The 12109-nt window shown below is 42.0% G+C and overlaps 1 protein-coding gene across 2 annotated transcripts in view; it reads left to right on the top strand.

Moving 5' to 3' along the window:
• Positions 1–4635: 4635 nt before the first annotated feature.
• The window catches only part of ARID5B (AT-rich interaction domain 5B), a 188096-nt gene continuing 180622 nt past the window's right edge, over positions 4636–12109 (top strand). Inside the window, exons 1-2 of one of the 2 annotated variants that reach the window (XM_043476869.1) lie at positions 4636–4793; positions 5222–5476. In XM_043476869.1, the coding sequence (XP_043332804.1) occupies positions 4773–4793; positions 5222–5476 (276 nt within the window). In that variant the 5' untranslated portion in view covers positions 4636–4772. Of the gene's footprint in view, positions 4794–5221; positions 5477–6562; positions 6680–12109 lie in introns of those variants that run through there. The other variant, XM_043476870.1, reaches the window with a different exon arrangement.

Below are 12109 nucleotides of genomic sequence, written 5' to 3'. Positions count from 1 at the left end.
TCTCTTGGTTGTGGCCTCCAGTCCTGGAGAAATCTATTCCAGGCTACCGGCCTTTACTGTCTAGACCTGAGTTAGAGACCCACCCGCACCACAGCCCGGAGGCAGGCGACAAGCTGGAGGCCCAAATTTAAGATGTAACTCAACCTTTGACCACTAGAGGTCTCCTGGAAAGCAATGACCCATATAACCCGGTTTATCCTTCTTCAAACCAATAGACTTGTTGAACTAAGACTCTGGCGAGCCTGCTCTGCTGGAGGCCGCCTTATTAATAACTCCACCCACCCCCACCGCTCACGATGGCGCCAGGCTTGGAAGGGGGAGGGGGCTGGGTCGTGGCTGACACGCAGACTGTCCTAGCTTTTCAACCCACGAATCAGTCTGCAGACTCGGGGGCCACCCGCCTCGAACCCCACTTCTTGACCAAGCAAGACGGGAGAGAGCTTCTATAACTGGAGGTCCCCAGGTGGGCAGCGCGGTGTCCCACGGACTTCTAACCAGCTGTGGACTAGCCAAGGGACCAATGTGCAGAATCCCTTAGCATCAGGTCCATCCGCAGGCCAGGATCCCCCCTCCCCCAGCTTCGCCCCACTCGTTCCTCCCGTCCCCTTTCACCTTCTCCTTTTGCCTTGCGATCGCCAAAGTGGCCCGAGTTTAACCGGTGGAAAGAGATTAGGGGACCATTCACCGTCCGTGTTCTGACCCATGCGGTATTTTCTGGAAAAATATATTGGCTTCTAGGTATAAAAGGAAAGGGGAAAAAAAAAAGTGGTGGGGGGAGCCGAGGGGGAGCAAGGAAGGAAACAGCCAGGTTGAATTCCCAGTCTTTATCAAGCAATTCGCTCACCAATGAAAGAAAGCTGCAGTGGCAGATTCGAGCCACATGCGGTAGTGTGTAGCAATTAGTAGATAAAATGCTGACTAAAGTGCTAAAACATGAAGTATTATTATAGCCAAGGTCAAAAATGTTTCAGTTGTTTTTTACAACTTGGGGGAGGGGGAGTCCCAGAGGGGCGCAGAGAAGGTTGAATTTTTGAAATGGTCGCCTTCTTTTTTCAAATTGTACTTTTTTTTTTCTTTTAATGATCCTGTTTATTATAGTCCAAGCTGCCTAATTATGTCACTGCTGGTTCTTGCAACTAACTTAATCCTCCTGATCCTTTATGAAATGATTCGCAGACACTGAAAAATGTGTCTACTGCTTCCCCACTCCCTTGAGGGGCGGGTATGATTTTTAATTTTTTAACCTTTTAAATAAACCAAATAAAACAGAGTTGGGGTTTGGGCTAGCAAAGCAGCAGGGATATAGATATGTGGGTATAGGTTCTTGTGTTTTGGTGTAAGAAAGAACCCAGAAATAGTGTGTGGTATAAACATATACTGCTTTTTTCCTACTCTTCTTTTATACACAGTGAGTCCCAGCTGTGTACAAGCTTTTTTATAGATAAATAAAGCAGTTGCTTTCATGATTATAACTGTCCTGAATGGATTGTCTTCTTACAACATTCAATCTGTTTATGAGTATTTACTTTACATTAGCCCAAGGACCCTGCACTGCAGGAGTTTGCCTCTATTCCCCTGGGTGTCGGTGTCTCAAGTCTTACATCTGCTCTGTGATTGATGGAGCCTTGAATCCACGTTATTACTCTCTCACAAGCAGAAATCAAACAGGCTATTAACTACATTACTTCAAAGAACTGTTTCAATACAATCTCCTTATCTTAATTGAAACTTTCTTTGTATGGATATTTGTTACATAGATAATTTACAGGTGCCTATCAAGCATAATATTAAAGAAAGAAAATACAGGATTTTTTGTTTTGTTTTTGTAAACACACCATTGTGATCTTTAATTTTGAAAGTCATTCACAGGATTGGACCTGAAGTTTGATTTATTAGATTTTATTATGTTCATGGGGGTGGTGCTGCTGCTGCTAAAATAAGACAGTCCCTGTGATTCAGTTTTGAAATTTAGCTTCCATCTGATTACAAGGTTGTAGATATTCAAAAATATTCAGACCTAGATCGCTGCAATTGTTAACATCTCAAAAACCTTGTTGAGAGTCAGGCAGCTTGCAGCCTAGTTCAGCACCTACCTTGAAGAGACAGAGAAACAGGGTTTTTAATTAAGTGAAGTTCCTTACAGACCCTTAAAGACTTAATAGCACCAAAACCAGCAGAAGTTGCTTAGATGCTATGAGGAGCTATGTATTTTTAAAGAGAGAGATTTAATATACAATCGAGGGATACCCTCAGGCATTCTGTTGAGGTTTCCTGCATAAATGCTGCTGCGTTGGTCATACAGGAAACTGACTCACAGTCGATCTCAAATATGATCTTGTCAAAATACTGCAACTCAAGTTTTTTAACATAGGATTTCTTGAACTGGATGTGTATATTTACACTAACAGGACAGAGACTAACTGAAGCCTTAGGTGTCTCTCATATTTTTAAAAAATTATGTAAAATGCCCTTCAGTCAAATCCATTCATATGTAAAAAAAATGAACAAAATGGGTTATTCTAATCAAACGTCTGCAGTAAGCATCATAAACTTAAAAAGAGAGAGAAAGCGCCAGAGAGCTGTAATTTCTCTTTGTAACCCATGTTTATAAAATAGAAAGATCAGATGAAATTTCAAGGAAGATAATTAAAGAGTGATGTGCAAGTCATAATTTGGCTAATGCAAAAGATGGGAGGCTGAGAATTGTTACACTGTCCTTCATGGTGCAGAGTTGTAATATTACTTTAAATTATTAAAATAGTTTTCGACATCTTTCAGAATACCGGCTCTTTGGCATGGGCTTTTATTACTTATTGTAATTGGAGGATCTGCCATTTTCTTGCGTTTATCTCTGTGTGTATAGAAACGAGATAGATCTTGCCTTTTATTACTTCCCCATGTTCTGAATCAAAAATGTGGTTTAGATAATGTTTAAGTGCCCTAATTCTTACTGCAGCGGACGCAGACGTTATGAAAAAGCATAAAAATACACACAGAGGGTCTTTCCACCTCAAGTCACTGAATATTAGGCATTTGTGCTCTGCCGAGTGTATTAACTTCAGCCATGTGAATATAATTTTCATTAAAGTAATCCTGTTTCAACTAGATGCTGTGACTAGAGGTGAAACGTTGCGAAAGCGTTAAAAATAGCTTACTAGTAATTTCAACATCCTGTAATTTTATCACAGATCAAGTTTCAACTGTCATACTATACAGACCTTATTCCCCATATAGTACATGTTTACTTTTTTAGCATGCCAGACTCACTTTGGAAAGATTGGTGCCAATATAATAAAATCGGGGCGGGGGGTGGTGATACTGAAAGGAGTGGGAGGAGAGCGGGGAAGGGGGTGGGGGAGCGTGGGGGAAGCGAGTACACCATTTTACATCAACACTGCGAAAATGCAATCTAGCCTCGCGGAGGACCGGCAGCTGGGTCGGAGCGAGCGAGGGCTTTGCAGTCTCTGCCTGTTCCTTGTTCTGTCGCTCTTAAGTTTCTCTGTGTTTGCATAATAGCCGTGCATGCAAACCTCGCAATGCTCCAGGGCTCCAGAACAATAAATATACACATTTAAAGCCTTTATTGTCTTACGGTTCATGCCCCCGGTTTTCAACAGCTTAATTTCTGGTTGTATTTAACTAGTTTGCAAATGGATTTTTTCAGTTTCAAACTATTATTGAGGAAGCTCCCCTCCCTTTTTGGCGGGGGAGGGGTTGGGGGTGGGGTAGGAGTCAGTATATTATCCCTGTAGCGCTGGGTTATATAAACACATTATCATTTGAGAGCGCCCTTGGCGTCCATCAGCATTGTAAACACGTACTAGTGTATATACTTCAAAATTAAAGAATGCACACGCAGAACCAGGAGCCTGAATTCATATTCCGAGCAGACTCGCTGCTCGCATTTATTGATTTATCATGCATCGTTTATTGTTCCAGTCCCTAAATGCAGTCGCTGTCCGTTCAATATTGTTTGCAAAATCCTGAGATGTGTGTGCGCTGCTCACTTGTCTTTCTGTTCTGTTTTTTTTTTTTCTGAGTATTTTTTTTTTTGCGAAGCGAACAAATGCATTAATATTTATATGTTTATATAATCGATAACCCACTTTTCCCTTCCACGTAAATAGGCATCAAAAGATAATTTAACAGATTAGTTCTCGAAAACATGGCAGTGAGGAAGCGTAATTTAACTATCAAACAAATCTACATGTCTAATAACAGCAAATCTGCTAAGGAGCATTAGAAAGAGGAGCAGCGCCCCGGAATCTCTGCAGGAAATGTTCTTTATATTAGACATATACAAGCAGGTCCTGTCAGATGCACAGCGGAGCTCGCTAGCTCTCGTCTCCTCCAAAAATTTCATCAAACGACATCGCTAGACAAGGGAGATTGAGAAGAGGGAGAGAGCATCTTCACACAATTTTAGGGTAGAATTTATTTTTACAAACCTCCCTATCCATTTTTTGCCTTGATCCATCTGCTTCCCGCCGAGATCGGACGGAGCCTTTCTGTCGATTATGAATTTGATCAACCCACATTTAGAAGGAAACCTACATAGTTCTAACAGGAGCTGAAAATTGAGACGTCAGAGAAATATTAGGACATAATTTTAATCATTTTAGTGGCGAAGGGGAGGCAAGAACTTAGTTTTATATTGAGACAGTACGCCGGCTGAAGGCAGAGAATGTGTCTCCCTTCCAGGACCTGATGCAATCCATTCAAGCCAACAAGTTTGGAGAGAATGTTGAGTTCAATCAATTCAGAACGTCGAGATGGAGCCCAACTCACTCCAGGTATTTCGCTCTCCTCCGCTCTTCCGATCCCGGCACCCCCCGGCACCCCCCAGCCCCCCGGCTCACCCACACCTCTGCACCCACCCACGCCCCCCACAAACTTTTCACCAAACTTTTACCCTCTACATCCCCCAAATCATTTTTATTGTTTTAAAAAATCCCTGATCATACATACATAATGTAATTTTACCGCCTCAGATGGAGAGGTAGGGAGAGGTGGCGGGGGGTGGGGGTGGGGGGCCGGAGTTTTTTTTTTTTTTTTTTAAGGGAGGCAGAAAATTTGTGGGCTCTATTATTTTTCCACCCAGCTTTATATCTGTTGGCTCTTCTGTATTAAGAGTGGATGTCTGTGTGTAAATGTGTCTGGGAATAGACGTTTGTGCTCTGATGTCTACATTATTTATTCGGTGCTTTTTTTCCCCCTGCAGTGGGTCGGCTCACCGTGTGGCTTGCACGGACCTTACATTTTCTACAAGGCTTTTCAATTCCACCTTGAAGGCAAACCAAGAATTTTGTCCCTTGGCGACTTTTTCTTTGTAAGATGTACGCCAAAGGATCCGATTTGCATAGCGGAGCTCCAGCTGTTGTGGGAAGAGAGGACCAGCCGGCAACTTTTATCCAGCTCTAAACTTTATTTCCTCCCAGAAGACACTCCCCAGGGCAGAAATAGCGACCACGGCGAGGTGGTAAACTTATATCTCCCTCTCTTCTTTCTTTATTATTTTTTCCCGTAGTAATGCTTATTACAGGGCAAGCTTGAAAATACTGTATTCACTTCTGCAGGCAAGCAAGATCGACTTCTTTTTTAAAGGGGTAGCGCCACTAGCTGGGGCTCGAGTATTTTGCCATTGTCAGAGTTTGGCTGTCAGCTTTACAAAGAGGATCCAACTGCTGATTTTAGTCAAGATCAAATAACTTGTTCGAGAAGGGTTTTGTTCAAGGATGTGTGTGTGTGTGTGTGCGTGCGCGCGCGCGTGTGTGTGATCTTTCTGCTGCCGCTTGAACATCACATGCTTTTTATATTTTTTGCTTTTTGAAAATTTACCTTCGAGTTTGGCTCGGTCGGGGATGGGTGGATTTCTTTCGGTGGGTTTCGATATTGTTCACGTTTTTGTTTTTTTTTTTTTTTTTAAAGTAAGTATTTGATATGTTTAAGAGGGCGGAAATTACGAAATGGAGGCAGAGTGAGATCAAAAGCTATTGAGTTGGCAAAGACGTGTTGAATAAAGTGATAAATGACAGGTACTGGAATAATACATTCAAATAACTTGCAGATCTGCCCGGGCGGATTTCAAAGCGGTCGTGTAACCGGCACAAACACGTTAAGCATTAACAACTATCTCTCGTCCCCACCCCCTCTCCCCGGACAGACCATTTGATGTTTTACTTTTCAATTACTCCACGCAAAGTGGACGTCTTCCAGCGCGATCTTTGGGGATGTGGGGGACGCGGACCGGGGAGGGAAATGCAGAGGGGTGTGTGCTCGCCCACTGGCCCTGCGGGTCCGGCGTCCTCCGTGCCCAGACGGCGCTCCCGGGGAGGGTGGAGAGGAACCGAGCCTCCCTGGCACGTTTCTGGGCGGCCGCGGGGGCGCTCGTCGCGTTCCTGGGAGGACGCCCGAGGTGAGCCCGCTGTCACCGGGCGCCGGGGCGGCCGCCTCTCTTCGGCTCTGTCATTTCATGTGTGACCGCAGTTCTGCGGGCTCCCCTCGTCAGCTGACCGACCTCAGCGCCGTGGTACCTACCGGGGGAACTATTTTGGGGAGGCTGTGCCCACTGCGCGGCCGCCTGGCAAGGCTTTGTGTTGTCCAAGCGAGAGCACGGTAATCAAACTCAGACTTTTGAGGGCAGCTAGCTCTGTCTGTGCCAGGCTCTCGAGCTTTCGAGGTAGGTGTAAGGATCTTTTTGTTAAATGAATGGTTCTCCGTTTAACTCATCCCGGAGCGGAGCTCGAAGCTAGCTGCCTGCCAGTCCTTCTAGAATTCCTTGGTCTGATGGAGTTGATTGTACTTTTGGCATCTCCAGTTCACTCCTTCTCCGGGGAATCGAATTACCCATCAGTGGTCTCTGCTGGTTAATTACTGGAGTTCGTCAAAACGTTCGCCCTCCGATCTGCCTCTTCGGAAATAAGCCCCTCCCTCCTCTCCGAACACCCCCCCCCCCCGCGCCCTCCGCCCTCCGCCCTCCCCCCTCCCCCCTCCCCGCCAGCTCTGGTTTTTAAACGTTCACATTTCCCGACGTCTGCCGGCAATTTTACAAAGGTGTTGTTTGGAAATACTGTGAAAAATCCTGCAACCTACCAACAGGTTGAGCTCTTTTCTCCTGCCAAGGTCTCGGGCCCCCTCCCCCGACCCAACTTTCCTGCGCAGCTGTCTTCCTCCTCCTCCCCCCCCCTCCTGATTTCTTATTATTTGCTTTTCAAATTTATTACTTCAACATGGCCTGTGATCTGGAAAAGGGAAGGATTAAATATCCAGAAAAGAGCTGGTGCCTAATAGACTTCTGACTAAACCCAGAAGGAAATTATTCAGTGTTTTATGGGATATTTTGTGGCCACGCTATTTTTTTTTTTAATTGAAAGGGGAATATTTTTTAAAGACCCTGAATTGACCCCACTTGGTCCAGTTTTAATTTCTGTTGTGTAATTAAATAGTGAATTCTGACTTAAGAGTAAAAGAAATATTAGGCAAAGATTGCATCTGGTAGAACTGCTGATAGTGAACAGATATATTTTCAAATACACGATTTTTTACAAATATATTCTTTATGGGGAAATGTAAGCGAACCATTTTAATGATCTTTGCATTTCGTCATTGCTATATGAGCCATACCTGAGAAAATTAATCTTGCTATTTAAAAGTAAACTCTAGGGGTTTGGGGGAGGGAGATGGCTCTATTTATAATCCTCAGCTGCATATACATCGCCTAATATTATGCATGATTTGTTTTTTAATGCTAACACGGCTGGTAATTAGCTGTATGATTATACTTGTATATTTCATTAGGACTTTGGCTGATGTCATTGTGAATTATTCAGCCATATTAAAACAATTTTCAATTGAGATAATGACACGCCTCAAAATTATGCAAATACAGGCTACATTGTGCAAAATAATTATGACAAATGTAAAGCAGGTAGAAAGTTTCCCAGTGCAGATCGGTTTTCCACCCTGGTGATGTCATTTCCCCCCTGGCCTAAGTTAGTCATTCATTAGCAGAATAGCAACAGCAGTCTTCTCTGGAGGAGAGCCCACAGAAACCAGCATTTACCTCTGGCACCTAGAGGGGGCAACAGGGCCCTCTCATTAAGACCCTTGCTTTGTTTTCACTTAACTCTATTAAGTTGTTTATATACAGTGAAATGATTTTATTATTGATTTTAAATAGTTTTGAATGATGCATTTGCCATTTGCAGTGCATAACTGGAAGAGGAGGGTTTCATGGTGATGTGCACTGTTACTTGGAGAAAATGTTTAGCACATTTAATCAGCCAGGGCAGTTTATTTAAAGTAGCCAAATGGAGGTTAATAATTTCTTGATTGAGCTGACATCAGCATCCATTTCGAAAGGACAGCCAGGACTCAGTATGGTCTTTTGGTTTAAGAGAACCATTCTGTCTTTTTATGATTTCTTGAAATATGAAGACGTCAGTTCTAAAAACAGGAAAATTATCACTGTGTGAGGTTAGAAATAGCGTCCCTGTGTGGTGTGCTATGATCTTTAGAATACTTTTTTTTTTTTTTTTTTTGGCGTGGGAGGGAAAGTTTCTTATTGATCTTTGCAGTAATTGTAGGAGGCTAGATAAGGCAGGACTTTGTGTGTCCATTTTACAGCTGGAGACAGGCTTGCAGACATTATGTGGTTTGTCAGAGGTCACTTGCTAGAATCTAGACCTTCTTAAATTTTAGGTTTGGTGTATTTTTCCCACTGAAACCTAGTCTTGAAACTAGAGCTTGAATACATCATGTTACATTCTAGAAGTGGATACTCATGTGGGCAGTTCCTTGTACATTTTAGAACTATGACTAGTTAGTCAGCTTTGCTAAAGGTCACCAGATATTTAGGTAGCAGAATCATTCTTATTCTATAAAGTTCAGATAATCGTAGTCAGTGGCATATAACAACAACAGTTACATTTAATACCATTATTAATAATCATTAACAATTTATTACTAGTTTAGATAATTTTTCTAATGTCTGGACTGCTTATATCCCTGCTTCCTGCACGTACTTAGGGTACTGGCAGCTGGTGTGAAGGAGAAGCATTCCAGAGAGTCACATGTTGATTCTACAGTTTACTATTTGTTTGACCTTGAACAGTCCTAAATGCTCTGAGCCTCAGTTTAGTCAGCTGTAAAATGGGAGGGAACAATAGTAAGGCTGACTGGAGATTGTTATATATACTGAGACATTATTATGGGCAAAATTACTTTATCACTATAAATTAAATGAATAGAAAAGAGTTATGATTATAGGGGTCTTTAGATATTCTTAATTTATAAATAAGAAACATAGTAACTTAGGTCTATGTGGAGTCTTCTGGGCCTCATCATGATACTGTTTTGAATTATGAAAGTGAAGAGCAAGGCCATATGCAAGGAGTTAAGTGTCTGGTAATTACCTACAATTGCCATATTCAGCCAGTAGCTCTTCAGGGGAGGAAAATGGCAAAGTAGGTGGGTAATTGGCTCTGTTACTGGGTAACTTCTGATTATATTCCTTTTCAGTTTGCCAAGTGCTTAATCTATTGGCAATATACCCTCTTAAAATAGGTGGATGTACGAGCTTGAATTTCATGGGGTGGATTCTACAAGGCTTGCTGGTCCCCTGCAACATGAATGTGGATGTGTAAGCCAGTGTTGTCAGAGAGTCAGGATCAAGCATATCTGGTCATTACAGATTCTAGCATGCAGCCAGGGTTTCTAACAGTGGTTTGACTATCTAGTTAAAAAAAAATTTTAATGCATATTCCCAAGCCCTTATTGAAATTAATTTATATAGAATCTCTGGAATTGGGATCCAGAATTCTGCATTTTAAATTGTCTTGCTCTCTCTGTGTGGATCTTGGGCAAGTTAAACTCTGTGCCTCAGTTTTCTCATCTGTAAAATGGGAATAGAGAGCCCACTTCCTAGGATTATTTTAAGGATTAAATGAGCTAATATATATAAAGTGCTTACAACTAAGGTGGGAAATAGTAGAATTGCTAAAATAATTTACTCATTATTACTATCATTAATATTAGTATTATTGTTCTCATTAAAGTTTGAGACCACTGCCTTGGACCTTCCTAAAGAAAGCTTTTCTCTATGAGAGGGTGACGTATAGGTTAGTTTACTAGAACATATAGCTGATTCAAGTCACCCCAGATCAGGCTGGCTTTCATCCATATGGTGGATTTAGCTGTGTTGCCATTATAAAAGGCTCCTTAAGGATTTACATTTTATTATTGAAGTATGCTGTTAACTGGATCAGCAGGATTTTTTAGATTGCCTGATCGTATCACAGACACATTCTGAAATTCAGGTGCCGGACTGTCCTTGCTTCCCCCGTGGGTGGCCTCTCAGCCTCTGGTTTGTTTCCATGAGCTGATTTTTTAGAAGTTTCTGAGATCACCTCAGGGTCGTCACTAGCCTTGGTCAATTTCTTTAACTTTTTCTAAGCCTCAGTTTCTTCTTCTGTCAAATGGATTTAAAGGTTTCTACCTTTGCCAGGAGAATTAGTAATACTAAAAGTCCTGAAACAAATGATGGACGCTGTTATAATAGTTATTATTTATTGTTAGTAATGATCTTACGCTAAGAGAAGGAATATCTTTATACTTTGCGTAGCAGGCCCTTTAGAACCAGGGTGAAAACCAATGAATTATATGGAGAGAGTTTACTGGACTGTGACAGGCATCAGCAAACTAAGGCCTGAGGGCCGAACCTGGCCCACTGTCTGCTTTTGTAAATAAAGTTTTACTGGAACACAGTCAGACTGTTTATGTATTGTTTATAGCTGCTCTCATGCTATAATGTCAGAGTTGAATAGTTATGACAGTGACCATATGGCCCACACAGTGGAAAATATTTACTCTTTGGCCCTTTATAGAAAATGCTTGCTGACCCCTGGCCTATAGAGTTGATCTGAAATAAGGAATGTGACTGTGTACCTTTTTGTCTTTCTTACTTGGCTTTGGAGCAAGATCCAGTAATAGAAGGAATACTTCAATATGTCAAAAACATTCATATATACAGAATTCTGTTTCAGCTTTGAGCCTCGGATGTTAAAATTTGAGAATCAGTAAAATGTACACTAAGTTTTATTTTGTGTGGTTAAGATCCTAATTCCAGCCAATGTTGGATTCATCTATCCTGAGTTAATAAAGGCTACTTGTTGAGTGCTAACCATGTGCTCAGTGCTTTGCTAGGTATAGAGATGGATGTGAAACAATTCATGATGTAGCTCTTTTTCTTAAGAAGCTTATCAATCTTGATAGAGAGGTGAGATCAACACGTTTTTTAAAAATGTAAAAGCAATATATTATATAACACACTAGTGAATTGTGCTGACAATAAATGCAATATGTTTTGAAAAGAAAGCTCACTGTCTACATGTTTTTGGAAAACAAATGTATTAATCATTGTCAATTAAACATTGACTGAAGACCTACTAGGTGCTCGACAACCAGGTAGAGAGGGTAATGGAGAATAGCCCAACCCTCAAAAATCTCTTAGTCTGCTCCCATAGACAGATACTGGTCACAGAAAAGCTGTCGGATTCTGTGCCCCTTAGTTAAGTGGAGATGAACTGAAGTCACTATTTGTAGTCTTTCATTATCTTTGTGGAAATTAGGAAGTACTGCCTTCACCTTTGAGATTCATTCAATCCATGCATACTTATAGAGCACCTGCTTTGTGCCAGAGCCTGTTCTAGGCCCCTGGATACAGCAGTGAACAAGACAGACAAGCACCTCTGCCGTCAGGGGACTTAGAGTCCAGTGGTTAGTTTTAACCGCCCATGTAGTTTGCACATCATGCTTCACGTGCCATCTGTGGTATCTGTATTCTTTTTCTGTGCTCATCATCCCATCATCCCTGCTCCCACCGCAGTGCTGTTATTAGGGGTGGAAGGTTGTGCCTTACTCATCTCTGGGTCTCTGCACAGTATTCAGTGCATTTGTCAAGTACCTATTGAAGGACTGAATGACATAATTAAAATATCGTCTTCCCCACAACCTGCTCTCTTTAAGCTTGACCCAATTTCTTTCTTTCTTACAGAAGGTCATTCACCTGTGGCCCAGCTCCAGCAGCCCACCTCACACTTCTTTGTCTTCT

The sequence above is a fragment of the Cervus canadensis genome, chromosome 8, assembly GCF_019320065.1.
Source record: "Cervus canadensis isolate Bull #8, Minnesota chromosome 8, ASM1932006v1, whole genome shotgun sequence".
Classification (NCBI taxonomy): Eukaryota; Metazoa; Chordata; class Mammalia; order Artiodactyla; family Cervidae; genus Cervus; species Cervus canadensis.
This window is presented reverse-complemented; position numbering and strand designations above follow the sequence as displayed.